Source organism: Haemaphysalis longicornis, unplaced genomic scaffold (genome assembly GCF_048455015.1).
Source record: "Haemaphysalis longicornis isolate Haplotype H1 unplaced genomic scaffold, Haemaphysalis longicornis Haplotype H1 scaffold_7, whole genome shotgun sequence".
Lineage (NCBI taxonomy): Eukaryota > Metazoa > Arthropoda > Arachnida > Ixodida > Ixodidae > Haemaphysalis > Haemaphysalis longicornis.
In genome coordinates this window covers 93,257,203-93,279,591 of record NW_027526422.1, presented here as the reverse complement: position 1 = coordinate 93,279,591, position 22,389 = coordinate 93,257,203, and the positions used below count along the sequence as shown (strand labels likewise).

The window sequence follows — 22,389 nt, the reverse complement described above, 5'->3', positions numbered from 1 at the left end:
TCGATCTGACAAGGTTATCGAAAATATTCAATGAGGAAGCCCTGTCAGTTCTGTACGGCTGGCGTGAGAGAACCTTTAGAATACTAGGTGCCTTTATGCATTTTTTCTTAGTCGTTTCATGTGGGGTATGAAGATTAACTTCTCATACAGCAGAATACCCAAGATCTTCTGCTCCTTTTCACTGGAATTTGTTTTCTGTATACGGTGATAAATGGATCTGGTCGCATACTTCGTAGTTTTGAAAAGAGGACGCTCGAGTCCTGTATTGTAACCTCACCCGTCGGGGTATTGTCCTTTGGCTTCGGCTCTCCTCTCGCTATGAAGTAAACAGTTACGTTAGCCTACGGCTTCTGGACTTCTTCACGGCTGCAACATCGGCTGGCTGCCCGCTTCACCACGCTACCACAGTTATGCCGGAGGCTACGGAGGTCGGATCGGGTGCCCCCACTCGGTCGCAACACAAGTCTACACTGCGTCGCTGTACTAACCAGACGCCGCCCCAACCTCCGGCGGGCGGCATCTGCATAGGAGGCTGCCGAAAACAACCTGTGTTTCGGCGCGCTTCAACAAAGCTGATGTTCTCACTAACCTTAGCATGTATTATTTCCCTTTCTTTTTTCGAAAGTGGGACAGGGTTGAACGCATGCACTGTGTGCACCACTGCAGTACTACAAAGGCTAGACCAGTACAAAGGCTGAATCACAGAGCAATCACATGTGCCATTCTTCATAGGGCGCTACACAAGAGGTTTTTGAGAATGAACAGCATATTTGTAAAGTATGTACACACAGTGCCTAAATAAATGTCATTCAGAAAGAAATATTATTCGTAAAATATAAATGTTGTTTTGTTGGTTTTTTGTTACTAGTGTTTGTTCCCTCCTCACCTAGTCGCGAATCATTCGCCATTCCCATTAGCCCCCATGCTGATGTCGCTGGCAATAGGTTTCAACTGCTTTTCGCCCGAAGCTTCGCTACCATTTATAGTTACCTTGGTGTATGCACGATACCGCGTACACTGCAGCATCTAAAACTTGTCACTGCCTATACTTGTCACTGCCTTGTCACTGGCTATACTATACGCACGATTGCTGAAATCAGTTTATGAATACGTGAGAGGGGGTGATACTGCAGTGAAAGATTGCACAGGTGAACGTCGTCGGCGCGGCTTCGTAAAGCGGTGACTGAGTAACTGTGGCAATGCTAAGCCTTTTCTGCGCTCCGACAGCGGTGCCTGCAGAAACACCAGCGGTCCGCTATCCAGCGCTGGAAATCTTCAATTAATGTCGTGAGCATGCATGTTGTGTTTGATACCGCACTATCTGGCCTCCAAACGCACGTTGCCGCTATTCTAAAACTGACGTCTCCACGCGTGCACGGCCGACGCTAGGGGCATAGCCGCATGGTAGTTCCATTCTTCCCGACCGCCCACCGGGCCCGCTCAGCAGTAGGGGCTGTAGTAGGTGGAGCATGGCCGTCAAATGCTAAATAGGCGTGACGTAGCGCCGAGCGGGGCCAATGGCTGCGCTCATCTCGAACCTTGTCCTGTCTTTCGCATCGTCGTTGACGTCACAGCTTGCACAGTGCTGTAGAGGCGCGATGAAACGGTAGAAGCGCCAGGCCTTATTGTTGGCTCTTTTTAATGAACGATAACTCGGCCAATACTAAACGCCTTTAAACATTTTGACGCAGGATGATCCTTGGATAGTACTCCAGCGAATGCGCACGTAAAATCGCAACCTTTGCAACCCTGTTTAGGGTTTCTTTAAAGGCCAACTGCACATAAATTTCAGCCAGTGTAAAAATCATGTTGTATTTCTGTAAACATAAAAAGAGTGCAATATGCAAAGCACTGCGTTTTAAACAGGAAAGCGGGTGACCAAACTGCTCGCGCCGACGCGTTTTCCCAACTGAACCTGTTAAAAAGGCCGCCATTGAAGGCAGCCATACGGGACGCCCGTGATGAAGCTGCGCGTGGTAGCATCGAGTGCTATTTCCACGGGAGAATTTGTGCTAACATTCCGACGAGGCTAATGGAGGTGGCCGCAATTGCGACGGCGCGTAGCTATCAACTCAGATAAAGTAGACCGTCGGCAGCTAATTTTCGGACAGAATAACTGTCGGAGTAGCAATGTCGTTAGCGTCACTTGTAAAATACAATGTTCAGGTTCTCAAGGCTTTTTGCTTGTATGACACGGAAAAGCAGCTTTAGTTAGACGTTGCTTTGGTTTTGATCTATAATTTTTGTGGCTTGTTTTGACGGGAACGAACAGCGCCCTGGCGGTGATCACACAACGTCTTAGGTGAAAACAGTTTGTGAATTTACGCCCTCTTTTCATCTCGCTTCACATCAACGATCAATGTGAATATTGGCTTGAAACCATATGTCACCTTTCAAACCTAGGCGAAGCACTAAAGAGCAAAAGAAGCTACCCACCTATCGTGGTTTGCTACTTTCAACAGGGGGATGTGCAGTTTATAACATGTTATTTTCAGGTAAACTAAATTTAAAACTGTACAAAAATAAATACATGGTTTAGCGAATAAAAAAGTAATATTGTTAATCGTTTAAGAGAGGAGCAGTGTCGTTTGCTTACGCACTTCGCCAAGACCCCGACAGCTCGCTACTACGACCAAGGCTGGTTTACGTTTACTTAATGGGTGAGGAAACATATAGCACAAGGGCTCACACTGGCGCGTAGAACAGCCGAAATGAGGTCGTAAAATTTTGGTGATTTAAAAGTGGTAGAGGTGGCGTTGGGCCACTCGAAATACCGCGAATATTTCACGCGGAAGATCAAGTTGCCAAGAATTTGCCAACGATCTTTTTTATTAAGAGCTGCAATAATAATGATAATTGTGCAGGCAAGTATATTTCTTGCGCTTTTTTTCTGACTAACAATGTAGTGTTCCAATAAAAAAGTTTTTGCAAACTCCCAAAGCATCGTAAGCGCGCGTATAGTTTTTAGGACAGCATTAATAATCGTTGATTTTGCATCCTATGCGGTTAGCTCTTACACGTGTGATGCTGATGTCAGTGCAGCGCGCCGGTGTAGCAGAGGAACCCCCGGCAAAGGCACCGGCGAACGCACCGGCGAACGCCAGTCGCCGGAGAAGCGGGATTTTCGGGGAACAGATTCCACTTCTCCGTCACAGTTCCCTGGAAACTTCTTTCGGAGACTCTTTGCCGGGTGCAACAGTCCTCTGTTACAGAGCTACTTTGAACGCTTGCAGCTAATACGCCATGGCGGTATAAGGCCCAGAATTTCACCACAAATATTTTTAGAGCACAAAAACTTGAGTGAATCAAGTTTGAGAAAAGTGAAATTTCAGAGCAGTTGGCCTTTAAACTCCAGACTATGCTGTTTTCAACAACGTCTGAATTTGCAACAGGAGTAACAAACCCGTCAGCACCTTGCCCAAGAAAGGGTACAAATACTGATTTTAAATACTTACGTATCCTTTTGCGGGGTCCCGCGCTGGGAGACCTTCCGTGATCCCAGTGTATAGGAAGTGAATTTCCAAAATTTGCACGTTATAACAGTTTTTATCATGCTGGAATAATTTAGTTCCAAATGTGCTGAAGTCTTGATTTTCCTTGTATTTTATTTCCTGAGATTGGCGCTCTCCGCCGAATTCAAACTAAAAAGTTCAGAAACAAAGAAAGCAGTGAAATACATCAATTGAGCATCTGTATTAAGAAATAACGATAGGGAGAACGATCGTATATCAGACCAATGGCATTATCTAACCAATACGCCTATCTTGCTATACCGCATCAACACCGCAACTGGGCGCAAACAGATACAAGCACAGCGTTCTCGATGAATGTTAAATTACAATATTATGAAATCCACAAACATTTCAGGTATCTACGAAGCCTGGTTATCTCTTCAACTTTCTAGGGACTTTCAAAGTGCTTTCCTCTCACGACACAGGCGTTTAAGACCGTTCTTGAATGGTGGAATGCGGCCTGCAAAACGACGCTGTTGGCCAGTTTTTGGGTGCTGGGTATTGCGCCCATTACTTCGGATGACCCAGGTCAGACCATACAAAACAAAGTTGGCAGAGTGGAACAAAGACTAATTTCAGTCATAGGGTGCCAACGAGACGTTCAAGTGGTCCTCGGCCACGAGTGAAGTCAAATCACATCGAAATGCTCAGTGTCAGAAGATCTTTAAAATTACGGGCAGCTTATTGGTGTGAAGCCGCACAAGTGAATTGCTGGTTAAATGCATCCCGGGGTTTGAAAAATGAAGCATCTGATACCGGTGAATAAGATTTCTGTAACACTGGACGTGGTGAATAATAAAATAAAAAGTAATAAAAGAAGTTCATCTCGACTCCCCTTCTAGTTAAAGGGGTCTGTTTTACGGAGGAAGCTTTTGAGAAAGCAGAATGTTTCAATCGATATTTCTGTTCTGTCTTTTCTTCGGTGTTACCGCCAAGTGATCAACATTGCGCACGTCAACGTGTTTTTAAAAACGTAATGATGTACTCTTTGACACACGGAGAGTTGAACGATTGCTGAATTATTTCAATGTTTTAAGGTCCACTGGGCCTGACCAATTACTAAAGGCCCTACTAAGGCTTTGCACGTCGTGTTTATAAGTAACTTTTGAAAAAAAATCCCTATAAGATAGCGTCGTTTCACATCAATGAAAAAATAAGGAGTGTTACTTTAACTGATGCGCCCAGCCCACGAATTGTTGAGTCAACTTACCGTCCTATTTCTCTAACTAGCGTATTTTGTGTATCTCATGTGGTCTGGAAACTCTGGCCAGACCGGTCGGTATAAAATAATTACGCCCACCTCCCCTCGCGGGAACCCTGGTGTGATGCGACGCTGAAGGGGGTTCCATTGGCGTCGCATCAAGCAATCGTCGGGTACGGCAAGAGAGCAAGATCAAGCGCAAGCGCGGATGACCATCGACTGAGAGACCGGCCGGAGCGCGGCACTCCGCTTCTATGCGCAGCGCGCCTGAAGGACAGGAGACCGCGGAGAGAGAGAGAGTACTGCACATGCGCACTGTGCGCAGCCGCGCGTAGCGCTACAGCAGATGTTGGGAAAGAGTGTTCGCTATCGGAGAGAGGAGAGGAAGCGAGCGGAGGAGAGACGCAGCTGTGCGGACGCGGACGACGAACGCACGCAGGACAGGGCCGCCGGCAAGGGATGCTCCTCTAAGCGTCGCATCTAAAAAGCAGCGTGCGCCTATAAACAGCAGATTTGCCGTGTCACCTATTTTGGTCTGCCGTCAATCGAGACATGGTGCCAGAAGTTGCTCGCCGCATATAAGCGGCACGCGCGAAGTGTACTCGCCGTCCAGTTTCCCCGGGCGAAGCCAAAATGGAAGCGCTTCCGCCCACCGACTGACTCGTCCTCTCAAATAACGCAGCCGAAAATTGGAAGAAGTTAAAGCAGAACATCCAACCCTACTTCAAGGCGACGGGCAAAGGCAACAAGACGAGTGCGGGAAAAGCTGCTGTACAGGATCCTACACGTCGCGGGCCAGTAGGCACTCGACGTGTACAACACATTTCAGCTCGCTCCAGCGGAACAAGAGAGCTACGGCATCATCGTTGTGAAATTCGAAGAGTACTGCACGCCTCAGCGTAATGAAACGTACGAAAGGTATGTTTTCCGCTCCCGCCTGCAACAGCATGATGAAACATTTGAACAATTCGTCAGATACGTGCAGATAACAGCGTAGATGTGAAGCTTTGGAGAACTGAGAGATTCAATGGTGCGTGAGCAACTCGTTTGTGGGACGAAAGATGAGAATCTCAGATCCCGCCTTCTAAGGGGAAAAGATTTGACCCTCTCGAAAGCTATCTACTTTTGCAAAGCATCTGCACTTGCAGCGAACTGACACCTCTCTCTTATCTATCTCCTATCTGCTATCTCTTCTACCTAGTGTTTTCTGCAAGTGCTTAGAACACATCTTGGACAGGAACGTAGTAAAACACATTGAAAATAACGCCTCCTGTCACTCGTCGCAGCAGGGATTCAAAAAGGTTTATCGTGCGTCACCTAACTTATACAGTTAACGTATGACTTTCCACTGACAGTTGACGGCCGTAAATCTGTTGATTGCGTTTTTCTAGATTTTAGGAAAGCATCTGATGTAGTTCAATCCCCATAAGCTGTTATTGAAAAAGCTATTTTTTATGGTATTAGCTCGCAGACTTTGTCACAGCTTTCACCGTACATTACCGGTAGGCGAAAATATGTAGTCATCAATGGTGCAACCTTTCATACCTCAGACGTGACGTCGTGCAAGTTCAAAGACCCGTCTGGGGGCCTACGTTGTTTTTGCTTTATATAAACAACACAAGGGATAACACCTACGTCCTGCATTAAAGCTGCTCGCAGATGAATGTGCGTTGTGGAGGAAATTTTCTTCTGAGAACGACCTTGAAATAATACAAAAACATAACCAGTATCGATACATGGCACCAAAAATAGGAAATGACTCTAGACCTCGTAAAAACGGTCACATTAAAATTCTCAAAAAGAGAGTGTTTGCTGAATAACTTAGTAAATGTGTTTATTAAAGTTTCTAACTAAATTTAAATAGTTTAGATTTTTTACGTGTACACTGTGCTGGCGCATACATTTTGACTGTATTACCCGTAAGGCATGAAGCAAATTGAAATTTCGGCAACGGAACACACGGTGCTGCCCGCCATCTGCCAACGAACTCGTATAAAACTAATATTCGGCTTATATTTGAATATACTTGCAAGCTAACGCACCCGCCAACTCTTCTCGATAAAACTTCATTCGAAAAAGTTGAAAGCTTCGCATCCCGATATGACTTAGAAAAATTGGTAAAAACTTTTTATATTGGTATTCTCGTCTGCCTAAAGGAACCAAATTGGAACTCGCATCAACAACATTGCCGAGCGGATTCCGGCTTAAAAGTATTTTAGGGTATTTACAATACACAAATTGGTACAGAGCAGGCAGCACGCATTTTTCCACCCCGTCACGTATCCCCTCACACCTGTTTATAAGATTCACGAAGACTGATTGTAAACGCTTTGCATATTGACTTCCCGCTGTCACCTGGGAGAACTAAAACCAAAAACCAGAATTAACACTCTTGCAAAGTGGCTCATTGGCACGCAGATTAGCTCGAGACGCTTTCGGTGGGGAGTGAACCTGGGCTTCAATGCAACACCATTTCCTTTTCACACAAAAAGACCCACTCAAAATATGTTGCGATGGAATAAAAACTGTACAACTCAAATAAAAACATACTACAGACGGCTGTACGGCGCGTAAATGGTCTACGGCGGAGATTAGTGGCTGTAATAAGGTTTCCGGTTAGGAAATAAACCTGAGATAATGCGCCGAACGAAGTGTGCGCCAAGGTGCCTTATGGAGTACGTTGCTGAACCACAGCGTAAACGACAAGACACAGGACGATAGCAAGGGGACACACGTCTTGTGTCTTGTGGCTTGCGCTTTGGTTCAACATGCACCACCAACTCGATCAAATTTTCACGCTGTTGTGAAGTACGTCATAATTCGGTTCTGGAGTCGATTAAAAAGCTGGCAGGGTGTAAAGAGCGGAGAATTAGGCCTCATCTGAGAAAGACACTCCTTGCCCAGGCTTCAGCCACTGGCATATATAAGACGTGTTGGAGGAAGTCATTTCGCTTTGCCGTGCCCTCTTTCGACGGCAAAAAAAAAGGGTTCTTCGTGGAAGGATTGCACTCCCTTGCCAGCTATCCTGATTTCATTGTCGTGGTCCACGTTCCGCGGATATAAAAACATGACCACAAGCTCTCAGAAGGTGCCGAAAACACCGGTTCCGATTGATGTTTAGCCAGCATAATAATTTCTTGAAGAAATCACGCCGAAAAAATAATGAACAGGGAAAGCACACCACGTGTTTGAATCCTGGTTGTGCCTACGCCAATCGTTCCAACGCTGTTGGCACATGCCGCAATGATTTGCGGTTTGTTCAACTTCCGTGTACTTTGTCTAGCTCAGCCACAGGAGACCTCTTTTCGGATAGAAATACAACCGCAAAATTTACTAGGGCAGTTGGTGGTAATATACTGGTCAGTGTAGTAAATTCGCTGACAAGTGCTTCGTTGTTCACGGAAAATAACGTTTCAATTACATGTTACTGCGAACGTGTCCACGTCGATGCAGGATCTTGGGGGCCAAGGCCCATACTCCAGATACCCGTGCACTAATTTTCCCGGGATTCGGCTACGGGACCTGGCTGCGTTGGGCAGAGAGGAAAGGGGATAGCTCGTGGCAAGTAGCATTTCAGTGATGGTGACCTATCATGACACACTTTTCGGGGATTCGGCCACAGCTAGTGGGCGTACTGGAGCTACTCATTTCCAGCGGTTCTTTGCCACAGTACGTTCTAGCTGCAGGCGAAAACGTATGAAGTGCGATCCTACGCTACAGACAGTGAACGATTATGCAACTTGCTTTCACTAAGTAGGTGCGTATGAGCCGGCCGTTGATGCTTCCCCTGCAGCAGTTTTTTCTTGCGGCATTATTGGTTTATATTGCAAGGCTGGTTCCAAACAGCGTTGCATGCTCTAGAACAGAGCAAGCTGAACATGTCAGTGTGCGTCGGCTTTCGTGTCAGCTGCAACCGCTCGCTTAACCTGGACTAGAAGTAGTCGCCGCAATTCTGGCTACACAGTTTTTTGTTGCGATAGTACGCCTTATGGTATAAAGAATGCTGGCCGTACTTGCTTACGGGTGACGCCCATAATAGCATCATCTCCTGCTGTGGTTTACTGAAGCCTGTCGAGAAAAAAAGTGACGCCTAGCAGCTGGGGTGGCCTCTCCTCGTTGCAAGACGATGAACAAGCAGCCACGTTTTTCTCACGATTGTGTAGCGTGAAGTGCGGTTACCATGAGCGCTGGCTGCCATCGTGGTAGGGTACCGTATAATTTTCCAAAAAGTAATTCTTTCCCTCTAGTGACAATATGGTGTCTTTTGCACAGCTTTCTTCCCTCCGTTATACCATGCTCCGCATGACTATACAAGCCCTACGTGTCTCCCCCAAACATGGTGACACTCTCATCGTGTTTTCGAGCCATACAATGTATAACGAGCTCGCCTTTGTTTTTGCACTTGGCATAATTCCAGCAATGAAGCAATTGCCGCTTTAAATTTTCCACGGCTTCAGCTAACAGTTTTGATGTCTCCTACCAGGTTATCACACAACCGTGACCCCAAAAGAAGGCGTTAACTCATTTTCGTCAATCCGCACTCAGAACGTAGCCAAGACGTCGAAGTGGCCTGTGGACTCTTCCACATCCCCAAAAGTGTCATCGCAACTCGGTCATGCCGCACACTACGTGTTAAATGGAGGTGGTTACGGAGCTTTCAAAAATTGTCTGGTTCGGCATGTGGTGATGGTAGCCGTCATCCAGGATGGCCCTACGAGCGAGCCATATTTGAAGTGCAGGACTTGAATGCGCGAACTCTATTTGTGTGCAGATATCATCGCCAGATGATTTGTGCACCTGCACACAGATTGGCCTATGTGTAAGTTGTGGAATATGACTAACTGTTCTGTTAAAGTACAGTGACTGTAATGGGGCCTTGAGCGTTCTCATGCACTATGCGACACGGCAGGAAGTAGTAAATGGAGTGAAAAAAGTCCTGCTTTCTTGCGCAAGTGGTCCATACTAAACGTTATGAAAAAACGAGGGTGACATTGAGACGATGCCAGAAGGGAAAGGCGGCAAACACACACTCATCTAGCAATATATGTCAGTTGCTAATACATCGCGGGTGTTGGCACTTGTCTCGTTCGTGTTTTCGGGTCATTTCAGACTTCCTTTTTTTCCAGCCTTCAAAAATGACTGAACGCTCAAATGGATAGTGAATGTTTCACATCCTAGCTTGCTTTTCATTGTGCTGCTTGTAACCTGGGTTAGACTGACTGCTAATAGAAGTTCAAATGGCATCAATGCCATCACTTTATTAACTATTGGCCTATATTATAGCATGTTGTTTTTTGGGCAGATGTGTATTTATGTATAAAAATTGGGCAACAAACCGCTACACTGTAGTATCTACTAACTGGTCAAAAGAAGTTACGTGGTCTATAAAAAGGATTGATGATTTTCTCGTCAGAAAGGCTGCTTTTGCCTTCGTGCTTTGATAATAAAGATGGTTTGGAAAAAAATTATGGTGACTAAGGATGCATAACACTAAGGCGCCTGAAACCACCTGAACGCCTTTTTACTACAGGATGGCAAGCCGATCTCCTCCCTTTTAGTGCGGGTGGCCTGTGAGAGTGATAGTTTCGTTTCACTCCGCCGCGTCGCCTGTGGTCCTCGCTCCTGGCGACGCGGCGGCGGCTGCGGCACGAAAATAAAAGCAGTCGGCGAGAAGGTTCTTAATGATGTGGTTAGGGTAAATCAGACGAATTGTACGTTATTCTCCCGTAGTGGATGTGGCGCAACATGCTGTGGTGGGTTATCATCATAACTGCCCCAAAACATGGGTGTGTTAGCCCGGTGGTTTTCCGTGACATTACAGATAATGACTAACCTCGCCTCTTCGCAGCTTTAAGCCCACTGAAGGTCATGTTCGGAGCCTGTCATGTTTCACGTTTATGGTAAAAATACCCTCTGGGAATAATGCAAGCCGTGGAGAGTTCGTGAAGGGCAAACAAAAGGAGCCTGTCTGCTATTTCAGTGGCCCCACTGGTTCGAAGTTCACAGCCGATATCAACAATCAAGAGTAGTCTGTCGACTTGACGACCATATGTGGCATTTTGATGTATTGACATTTCGATAGTTATGAAGCTGCAGTATGGCTTTTTCTGACAGGGAGCTTTGCCTTTAAACTTGGAGAAGATCCTTCTTTAGGCTTGTAACGTTACTCTCTCCGACACAAGATCCCACAAACTTCTGTAGCCTGCTTCCACATGGCAGCTGCAGCAGTTTTCTTCCCCGCCTATGATCGTAACATTTACAGGATGTCGCCTTCCTCAGCCCACACTCCCGCCGTGTGGGTTCCTAGCAAGTCGGCCGCTCCTTATAAAAGTTCATAATCTGTTCCATGACACAATTTGAATTCCCATCCTGTCGCTTCCCGCCGTTCAAAATGGTTTTTATTGCATGCGCAGCTCGGTCGTCCTCTTATTGCTGAACCTGAACTTTTTACAAAAATGAATCATAGGTTGACGTTTGCTGAAGCTTTTGCAAGCACTCATTTATTCTCATTTGAACTTGAAGGCACTGTGGGTTCTTTTTCTTCTTAGAAATATATCCCACCAGGTCAAATGTCATCTTGCATTCTTCAGCTTTAATCCACTTTCCATGTGTTCCCCACCAAGCTGTGTTTTCTTGCGGGTGATATCCAGTGTGTGAACGTTCAACCTAGGATTCTTCTAGACGAGGATATTTCGCTTTTCTGGTACGAACTAAATTTTATGTCAGTCCCCTGAATCGTTTGCCTGCGTGCACGCAATATGCGGTCCGCAAAGCAGAGTCTTCGCTCCCTAGAAGGAGGTGGCAACATGTATGTTTGATGTAGGATGGAAGCTGAGTCAGCCCAGCTGTCAGACGCAGCAAATGTCGTTTCGTTCCTAATCTGTAATCGTCTGTGGTAAAGGAAAATGGTCTTCGAGGTTGGCTGCTACTGGCTTTCGTTATGACTCTCGAGGGGAAATTTTCTGCAGCCAGGAATTCCGGTGGTTTCTTTCTGATGGCGGCTCATGGTAGCACAGTTACGGGCTTCATGAGGCGATCGACTGACAAAGCGGAGTAAAACAATTTTTCGGCATTGCGCCCGGCGTATTCATCCACGGACTCGGCAACCTAACAACAGTCGCAAAACAATCGAGGCTGCACGCTGACCAGGCGATGGCAGGGTGAAGGTGTCACAGAGTAAAAAAAATTACCGCTTCTAACTAGGCCGTGCAATTCGGTGCGAGGCACTGACACGCAGCGGTCTTACCTTCCACCATGGCCAGTGAGTCGACTTCTCCTTTCACGCGAGTTTTTTTGTTCACTGGTCGAATCGGCAGGCCGAACCAAAAGGGGGTAGATCGAGTGGCCGCGACTAAAGCATATAGAAAATACTGAGAAAAGAGAGTTGTTGGTGAAAAGAACTAACTCAAACCATAACAAAACATACACGGGGTATTGGCTGCAACAATCATTCGGTGGTGCTAGAACTGACTGAAATTTTTTGATATGGCCACTATGGAAAGAGGCGTTTTTGCATAATGGGGGCAAAGCATCGTATGTTTATGCCACCACATGAAGACTGTAAAACAAATGTATTAAAAAGAACTTTGGACACTACTGGCTTAAGCAAAATACACGAATTTCGCAAGTGTTTTATCGTGCTGTTACACTGTAGTATTGGCTTTATTCTATTTAGCTCAAGAAATATTGGGCAATTCGTGGAAATGATCACTGCCCTTCCACTCTGTGAACAAGATTTGTCAGAAAATTTGGCCAATGCAAGTACCCCACTATAAAAAAAACATTTTTTTAGAATTTGCCATTCAGAATACTTTCGAGATATCTGGCTGAATAAAACTTGGTTCGAATAAGGCTTTTCTCACGGACAAACGTGCATGAAGTGTGTTTCTTCACGTGTCGTAGGCACCTGACTGTGAGTAAAACAGCCCTAGTTGCTCGACCTGGAGGAGCCAAGTCAGGTCGCATTGGAAGTTTGGGGTGACAGACCACGATGTAGAAATCTCAGACCACCACATCGAAAATTTCATTCATGAGCGCAGGAAGTCTGGCGGCACGTGCATGCCACACATCTCCCCTAGCTTGTATAAAAATAAAGTGTCCTTTCACCCTGTGAAGAGAGATGATTAGCGAAGCTGTGGCGCGTAATGGCACCGCCATCTTAGTGGTTAATTATGATATCATTTATTTCCGGATAGTTCTGGTAAACCAACAGTTATGCCGGTTTCTGTACCCATTCCCCCCTTGTAGATGGCCAGGTGTAGACAGCAGGCAGTAATACTGTAACGATTCACAACTTCACTGTGCGCTATGACAGGTAAATGATAATCAGCGTAATAGTACTAGTGCGCTGAGATTCATTTGCGGCGAAGTTGCATGTGAGTTTCTTTGCGGCTAAGTGTCATGTAGTTTGTTCAAGACTCTCTTGACAACGCACGACTTAGAGGGCTTCTCTAATCATGCTCCCTCTTTAGAGGGACAAGTTATCGGCGTGGAACGCTCAATGTGACAAAGCCAACGTACAAAGGATATGGTTACACTATGGTTACAGTGGGCATGGCGGGCCTGCCGGGAGCATGGCGCTTTTTAAGCCGTTTTTCTACCTCGTGCAGGGTTTGTTAAGCTGCATTGCGGTGTTAAGCCGCATCGCCTACACGTGCCACATCTTGGTGACGGTATCGTCTCCCTGCTGCCACCTGTACAACTCGGGGCCACGACGTCTACCGATGACATGCCTTTAAAAGATCGTCTCCACCACTTCGTCTTCAGTGGGCAGAGCGGACCTGGCGGCAGCATGGCTCGTTTTACGCCGTTTTTCTACCTCGTGCAGGGCTTGTTAAGCTGCATTGCTGCGCTGACCAACCCGTTGGCAGAACAGTTCTGCTCACCCACGGACACCTTCCTGCCGCTTTTGCACCAGCGTCTATCTGTCAAAGAGCCGCATCGCCTACACGTTCCACATCTGGGTGACGGTATCGTCTCCCTGCTACCACCTGTGGAACTCGGGGCCGTGACGTCTACCTATGCGGTGCCCTTAAAAGATCGTCTCCACCACTTCCTCTTCAGTGGGCACGGCGGGCATGGCGGGAGCATGGCTTCTTTTAAGCCATTTTTCTACCTCGTGCAGGGCTTGTTAAGCTATATTGCTGTGCTGGCCAAGCCGTTGGCCGCACAGTTCTGCTCGCCCTCGGACACCTTCCCGCCGCCCTTGCACCAGCCTCTATCTGGCGAAGAGCCGCATCGTCTACACGTGCCACATCTCGGTGACGTCATCGTCTCCCTGCTGCCACCTGTACAACTCGGGGCCGTCTACCGATGACGTGCCCTTAAAATATCTCTCTCCACCACTTCGTCGTCAGTGGTCACGGCGCGCCAAGGGGAAGCATGGCTCGTTTTAAGCCGTTTTTCTACCTCGTGCAGGGCTTGTTACGCTGCATTGCTGTGCCGGCCAAGCCGTGGCCGCACAGTTCTGCTCGCCCTCGGGCACCTTCCAGCCGCCCTAGCAACAGCGTCTATCTCTCAAAGAGCCGCATCGCCTACACGTGCCACATCTCGGTGACGTCATCGTCTCCCTGCTGCCACCTCTACAACTAGGGGCCGTCTACCGACGACGTGCCCTTAAAAGATCGTCTCCACCCCTTCGTCTTCAGTGAGCACGGCGGACCTGGTGGGAGCATGGCTCGTTTTAAGCCGTTTTTCTACCTCGTGCAAGGCTTGTTAGGCTGCATTGCTATGCTGGCCAAGCCATTGGCCGCACAATTCTGCTCGCCCTCGGACACCTTCCCGCCGCCCTTGCACCAGCGTTTATCTGTCAAAGAGCAGCATACCCTACACGTGCCACATTTCGGTGACGTCATCGTCTCCCTGCTGCCACCTGTGCAACTCGGGGCCGTGACATCTACCGATGCGGTGCAATTAAAAGATCGTCTCCACCACTTTGTCTTCAGTGGGAACGGCGGGCCTGGCGCGACCATGGCTCGTTTTTTTCTCGTGCAGGGCTTGGTAAGCTGCATTGCTGTGCTGGCCAAGCCATTGGCCGCACAGTTCTGCTCGCCCTCGGACATCTTCGCGCCGCCCTTGCACCAGCCTCTATCCGTCAAAGAGCCGTATCGCCTACACGTGCCACATCTCGGTGACGTCATCGTCTCCCTGCTGCAACCTGTGCAACTCGGGACCGTGACGTCTACCGATGCGGTGCCCTTAAAAGATTGTCTCCACCACTTCGTCTTCAGTGGGCACGGCGGGCCTGGCGGGAGCTTGGTTGTTTTAAGCCGTTTTTCAACCTCGTGCAGGGCTTGTTAAGCTGCATTGCTGCACTGGCCAAGCCATTGGCCGCACAGTTCTGCTCGCCCTCGGACACCTTCGCGCCGCCCTTGCACCAGCCTCTATCTGTCAAAGAGCCGTATCGCCTACACGTGCCACATCTCGGTGACGTCATCGTCTCCCTGCTGCCACCTGTGCAACTCGGGGCCGTGACATCTACCGATGCGGCGCCCTTAAAAGATCGTCTCCACCACTTCGTCTTCAGTGGGAACGGCGGCCCTGGCGCGAGCATGGCTCGTTTTTAGCCGTTTTTCTACCTCGTGCAGGGCTTATTAAGCTGCATTGCTGTGCTGGCCAAGCCATTGGCCGCACACTTCGGTTCGCCTTCGGACACCTTCGCGCCGCCCTTGCACCAGCGTCTGACTGTCAAAGAGCCGCATTGCCTACATGCGCAACATCTTGGTGACGGTATCCCCTCCCTCGCTGCCACCTGTGCAACTCGGGGCCGTGACGTCTACCGATACGGTGCCCTTAAAAGATCGTCTCCACCACTTCGTCTTCAGTGGGCACTGCGGGCCTGGCGGGAGCATGGCTCGTTTTAAGCCGTTTTTCTACCTCGTGCAGGGCTTGTTAAGCTGCATTGCTGCGCTGGCCAACCCGTTGGCAGCACAGTTCTGCTTGCCCTGGGACACCTCCCTGCCGCCTTTGCACCAGCGTCGATCTGTCAAAGAGTCGCATCGCCTACACGTGCCAGATCTTGGTGACGTCATCGTCTATTTTGCTGCCACCTGTGCAACTCCGGGGCGTGACGTATAGCGATGCGGTGCCCTTAAAAGATCGTCTCCACCAATTCGTCTTCAGTGGGAACGGTATGCCTACGGGAGCATGGCTCGTTTTAAGCCGTTTTTCTACCTCTGCGGGTCTTGTTAAGCTGCTTGGCTGCGCTGGCCAACCCGTTGGCCGCACAGTTTTGCTCGCCCTCGGACACCTTCCCGCAGCCCTTGCACCAGCGTCTATCTGTCAGAGACGCATCGCCTACACGTGCCACATCTGGGTGACGTCATCGTCTCCCTGCTGCCACATGTACAACTCGGGGCCGTGACGTCTACCGATGACGTGCCCTTAAAAGATCGTCTCCACCACTTCGTCTTCAGTGGGCACTGCGGGCCTGGCGGGAGCATGGCTCGTTTTAAGCCGTTTTTCTACATCGTGCAGGGCTTGTTAAGCTGCATTGCTGCGCGGGCCAACCCGTTGGCAGCACAGTTCTGCTTGCCCTGGGACACCTCCCTGCCGCCTTTGCACCAGCGTCGATCTGTCAAAGAGTCGCATCGCCTACACGTGCCAGATCTTGGTGACGTCATCGTCTATTTTGCTGCCACCTGTGCAACTCCGGGCCGTGACGTATAGCGATGCGGTGCCCTTAAAAGATCGTCTCCACCAATTCGTCTTCAGTGGGAACGGTATGCCTATCGGGAGCATGGCTCGTTTTAAGCCGTTTTTCTACCTCTGCGGGTCTTGTTAAGCTGCTTGGCTGCGCTGGCCAACCCGTTGGCCGCACAGTTTTGCTCGCCCTCGGACACCTTCCCGCAGCCCTTGCACCAGCGTCTATCTGTCAGAGAGGCATCGCCTACACGTGCCACATCTGGGTGACGTCATCGTCTCCCTGCTGCCACATGTACAACTCGGGGCCGTGACGTCTACCGATGACGTGCCCTTAAAAGATCGTCTCCACCACTTCGTCTTCAGTGGGCAGAGCGGACCTGGCGTGTGGATGGCTCGTTTAAGCCGTTTTTCAACCTCGTGCAGCGATCGTTAAGCTGCATTGCTGCGCTGGCCAACCCGTTGGCCGCTCAGTTCTGCTCGCCCTCGAACACCTTCCCGCGGCCCTTGCACCAGCGCCTATCTGTCAAAGAGCCGCATCGCCTAGACGTGCCACATCTGGGTGACGTCATCGTCTCCTTTCTGCCACCTGTGCAACTCGAGGCCGTGATGTCTACCGATGCGGTGCTCTTAAAAGATCTTCTCCACCACTTCGTCATCAGTGGTCTTGGCGGGCCTGGCGGGAGCATGGTTCGTTTTACGCCGTTTTTCTACCTCGTGCAGGGCTTGTTAAGCTGCATTGCTGCGCTGACCAACCCGTTGGCAGCACAGTTCTGCTCGCCCACGGACACCTTCCCGCCGCCCTTGAACCAGCGTCAATCTCTCAAAGATCCGCATCCCCTACACGTGCCACATCTTGGGGACGTCATCGTCTCCCTGCTGCCACCTGTACAACTCGGGGCCGTCTACCGCTGACGTGCCCTTAAAAGATCGTCTCCACCACTTCGTCTTCAGTGCGCACGGCGGGCCTGGTGGGAGCATGGCTCGTTTTAAGCCGTTTTTCTACCTCGTGCAAGGCATGTTAAGCTGCATTGCTGTGCTGGCCAAGCCATTGGCCGCACAGTTCTGCTCGCCCTCGGACACCTTCCCGCCGCCCTTGCACCAGCGTCTATCTGTCAAAGAGCAGCATAGCCTACACGTGCCACATTTCGGTGACGTCATCGTCTCCCTGCTGCCACCTGTACAACTCGGGGCCGTCTACCGATGACGTGCCCTTAAAATATCTCTCTCCACCACTTCGTCTTCAGTGGGCACGGCGGGCCTGGTGGGAGCATGGTCGTTTTAAGCTGTTTTTCGCTTTCACTGATGAAGCCGAACTTTTCGGAATCCTCGGCGCCATTCTGGCCATACAAATTGCGACCTCATTTATCACCACCAACAAGTTCCGTGTCATCACTGACTCCCATGTCGCTCTACGGGAACTCAACCGGTCCTTCTCGCCCAATTCTATGGCCACCAACATTCTTTACAAAATTCGCGACCTCACTCACGAAGGGTTCAAGATACGCCTGATCTGGACTCCTGCTCACACATATGGAGCGGACGGAAACCATTCGGCGCATAATGCTGCCCGGGAGTGTTTACGCAATCCTCCCATGGTTCCCGTGTCCATCCAAGGAAGACCTGAGCCCCAACAGGCATGCGAAATGGACTGGCAGGAAAAATACCGTCGAATTAAGAACCTCAGCCGGCAACGGCTTGCCGACGCCTCACCACCTGGTTCTCTTGCTCCTCTGCAGTCCCTGCCAAGAACAGGAGAAATTTTCGCTAATAAAGTCTACGCTGACTCGGCCTACACTCCGGACGTCATCTCCAAATGGACAACGCATAGGCACCTTGCTAGTCCTCGGTGCCCCTACTGTGGCAGCAACAATACACCGAACCTTTTCCACCTCATCTGGGCTTGTTCAGCTTACTCGACTGACCGCGACCAGTTCCTTACGACGCACGTACGCCCGACGACTTCTGAAGAACATGTCCAACACGTCAGAAACAACCCCCACATTTTACAGAAAATTACAGAATTCGGTCTCAAAACAGGTCTCTTTAAAGTAGTATGATGGCGGATCGTTCACCCTCTCTCTAGATGTACCGCCAAACACACCCCTTGTGGCTCCTGAACGGCTCCTTTTGGATACCCCAATCGTGGTCGTATTAGAGTGCCCTCGTCACAACTTCACCTGTGCATATCGTGCTAAGTGAACGCTCACAGTGCAGTGCAGACTTTATATGAACAATCTTCCCCTCCCCTTTTCCCCGTGTCCCACACCAGGGCCTATTGGCCTCCTCCTGTAATAAAGTCATCCATTCCATTCTACCTCGTGCAAGGCTTGTTAAGCTGCATTGCTGTGCTGGCCAAGCCATTGGCCGCACAGTTCTGCTCGCCCTCGGACACCTTCCCGCCGCCCTTGCACCGGCGTCTATCTGTCAAAGAGCAGCATAGCCTAAACGTGCCACATTTCGGTGACATCATCGTCTCCCTGCTGCCACCTGTGCAACTCGGGGCCGTGACATCTGCCGAAGTGGTGCAATCAAAAGATCATCTCCACCACTTCGTCTTCAGTGGGAACGGCGGGCCTGGCGCGAGCATGGCTCGTATCTAGCCGTTTTTTTTTCCTCGTGCAGGTCTTGTTAAGCTGCTTTGCTGCGCTTGCCAACCCGTTGCCCGCGCAGTTCTGCTCTCTTGGACACCTTCCCGCCGCCCTTGCACCAGCTTCTATCTGTCAAAGAGCCGCATCGCCTACACGCGCCACATCTTGGTAACGGTATCGTCTCCTTGCTGCCACCTGTACAACTCGGGGCCGTGAGGTCTACCGATGACGTGCGCTAAACAGATCTCTCTCCACCACTTCGTCTTCAGTGGGCACGGCGGGCCTAGGGGGAGCATGGCTCGTTTTAAGCCGTTTTTCTACCTCGTGCAGGGCTTGTTAAGCTGCATTGCTGTGCTGACCAAGCCATGGGCCGCACAGTTCTGCTCGCCCTCGGACACCTTCCCGCCGCCCTTGCACCAGCTTCTATCTGCCAAAGAGCCGCATCGCCTACACGTGCCACATCATGGTCACGGTATCGTCTCCCTGCTGCCACCTGTGCAACTCGGGGCCGTGACGTCTACCGATGCAGTGCCCTTAAAAGATCGTCTCCACCACTTCGTCTTCAGTGGGCACGGCGGGCCAGGCGCGAGCATGGCTCGTTTTTAGCCGTTTTTCTACCTCGTGCAGGGCTTGTTAAGCTGCATTGCTGTGCTGGCCAAGCCGTTGGCCGCACACTTCGGTTCGCCCTCGGACACCTTCGCGCCGCCCTTGCACCAGCGTCTGTCTGTCAAAGAGCCGCAGTGCCTACATGTGCAACATCTTGGTACGGTATCGCCTCCCTCGCGGCCACCTGTGCAACTCGGGGCCGTGACGTCTACCGATACGGTGCCCTTAAAAGATCGTCTCCACCACTTCGTCTTCAGTGGGCACTGCGGGCCTGGCGGGAGCATGGCTCGTTTTAAGCCGTTTTTCTACTTCGTGCAGGGCTTGTTAAGCTGCATTGCTGCGCTGGCCAACCCGTTGGCAGAACAGTTCTGCTTGCCCTCGGACATCTTCCTGCCGCCTCTGCACCAGCGTCGATCTGTCAAAAAGCCGCATCGCCTACACGTGCCACATCTTGGTGACGTCATCGTCTATTCTGCTGCCACCTGTGCAACTCCGGGCCGTGACGTATACCGGTGCGGTGCCCTTAAAAGATCGTCTCCACCAATTCGTCTTCAGTGGGCCCGGCGGGCCTGGCGGAAGCATGGCTCGTTTTACGCCGTTTGTCTACCTCGTACAGGGCTTGTTAAGCTGCATTGCTGCGCTGACCAACACGTTGGCCGCACAGTTCTGCTCGCCCTCGGACACCTTCCCGGCACCCTTGCAGGAGCGTGTATCTGTCAAAGAGCCGCATCGCCTACATGTCCCCCATCTGGGTGACGTCATCGTCTCCCTGCTGCCACATGTGCAACTCGGGGCCGTGACGTCTACCGATGACGTGCCCTTAAAAGATCGTCTCCACCACCCCGTCTTCAGTGGGCAGAGGGGATCTGGCGAGAGGATGGCTCGTTTAAAGCCGTTTTTCAACCTCGTGCAGCGATCGTTAAGCTGCATTGCTGCGCTGGCCAACCCGTTGGCCGCTCAGTTCTGCTCGCCCTCGGACACCTTCCCGCGGCCCTTGCACCAGCGTCTATCTGTCAAAGAGCCGCATCGCCTAGACGTGCCACATCTAGGTGACGTCATCGTCTCCTTTCTGCCACCTGTGCAACTCGAGGCCGTGACGTCTACCGAAGCGGTGCTCTTAAAAGATCGTCTCCACCACTTCGTCTTCAGTAGGAACGGCGGGCCTGGTGGGAGCATGGCTCGTTTTAAGCCGTTTTTCTACCTCGTGCAGGGCTTGTTAAGCTGCATTGCTGCGCTGACCAAGCGATTGGCCGCACAGTTCTGCTCGCCCTCGGACACCTTCCCGCCGCCTTTGCACCAGCCTCTATCTGCCAAAGATCCGCATCGCCTAGAAGTGCCACATCTCGGTGACGTCATCGTCTCCCTGCTGCCACCTGTACAACTCAGTGCCGTGAGGTCTACCGATGACGTGCCCTATACAGATCTCTCTCCACCACTTCGTCTTCAGTGGGCACGGCAGGCCTAGGGGGAGCATGGCTATTTTTAAGCCGTTTTTCTACCTCGTGCAGGGCTTGTTAATTAAGCTGCATTGCTGTGCTGGCCGAGCCGTTGGCCGCACAGTTCTGCTCGCCCTCGGACACCTTACCGCCGCCCTTCCACCAGCGTCTAACTGTCAAAGAGGCGCATCGCCTACACGTGCCACATCTCGGTGACGTCATCGTCTCCCTGCTGCCACCTGTACAACTCGGGGCCGTATACCGATGACCTGCCCTTAAAATATCTCTCTCCACCACTTCGTCTTAAGGGGGCACGGCGGGCCTGGTGGGAGCATGGGTCGCTTTAAGCCGTTTTTATACCTCGTGCAGGGCTTGTTAAGCTGCTTTGCTGCGCTTGCCAACCCGTTGGCCGCACAGTTCTGCTCTCTCGGACACCGTCCCGCCGACCTTGCACCAGCCTCTATCTGTCAAAGAGCCGCATCGCCTACACGCGCCACATCTTGTTAAGCTGCATTGCTGTGCTGGCCAAGCCGTTGGCCACAGAGTTCTGCTCGCCCTCGGACACCTACCCGCCGCCCTTGCACCAGCGTCTATCTGTCAAAGAGCCGCATCGCCTACACGTGCCACATTTCGGTGAAGTCATCACCTCCCTGCTGCCACCTGTGCAACTCGGGGCCGTGACATCTACCGATGCGGTGCCCTTAAAAGATCGTCTCCACCACATCGTCTTCAGTGGGAACGGCGGGCCAGGCGCGAGCATGGCTCGTTTTTAGCAGTTTTTCTACCTCGTGCAGGGCTTGTTAAGCTGCATTGCTGTGCTGGCCAAGCCGTTGGCCGCACACTTCGGTTCGCCCTCGGACACCTTCGCGCCGCCCTTGCACCAGCGTCTGTCTGTCAAAGAGCCGCATTGCCTACATGTGCAACATCTTGGTACGGTATCGCCTCCCTCGCTGCCACCTGAGCAACTCGGGGCCGTGACGCCTACCGATGCGGTGCCCTTAAAAGATCGTCTCCACCACTTCGTCTTCAGTGGGCACGGCGGGCCTGGCGGGAGCATGGCTCGTTTTACGCCGTTTTTCTACCTCGTGCAGGGCTTGTTAAGCTGCATTGCTGCGCTGACCAACCCGTTGGCCGCACAGTTCTGCTCGCCCTCGGACACCTTCCCGGCACCCTTGCACCAGCGTGTATCTGTCAAAGAGCCGCGTCGCCTACACGTGCCACATCTGGGTGACGTCATCGTCTCCCTGCTGCCACATGTAACACTCGGGGCCGCGACGTCTACCGATGACGTGCCCTTAAAAGGTCGTCTCCACCACTTCGTCTTCAGTGGGCAGAGCGGACCTGGCGAGAGGATGGCTCGTTTAAAGCCGTTTTTCAACCTCGTGCAGCGATCGTTAAGCTGC

General features: G+C 50.8%; 1 protein-coding gene across 5 annotated transcripts in view; it reads right to left on the bottom strand.

The window, feature by feature from the left end:
* LOC144146106 (uncharacterized) overlaps positions 1–22,389 on the bottom strand; it is a 593,048-nt gene that overhangs the window by 299,184 nt on the left and 271,475 nt on the right. For all 5 annotated transcript variants that reach the window (XM_077678048.1, XM_077678053.1, XM_077678051.1 and 2 more), the window contains one exon: positions 3,456–3,641. In XM_077678048.1, coding sequence (XP_077534174.1) covers positions 3,456–3,641 — 186 coding nt within the window. The remainder of the gene's footprint in view (positions 1–3,455; positions 3,642–22,389) is intronic.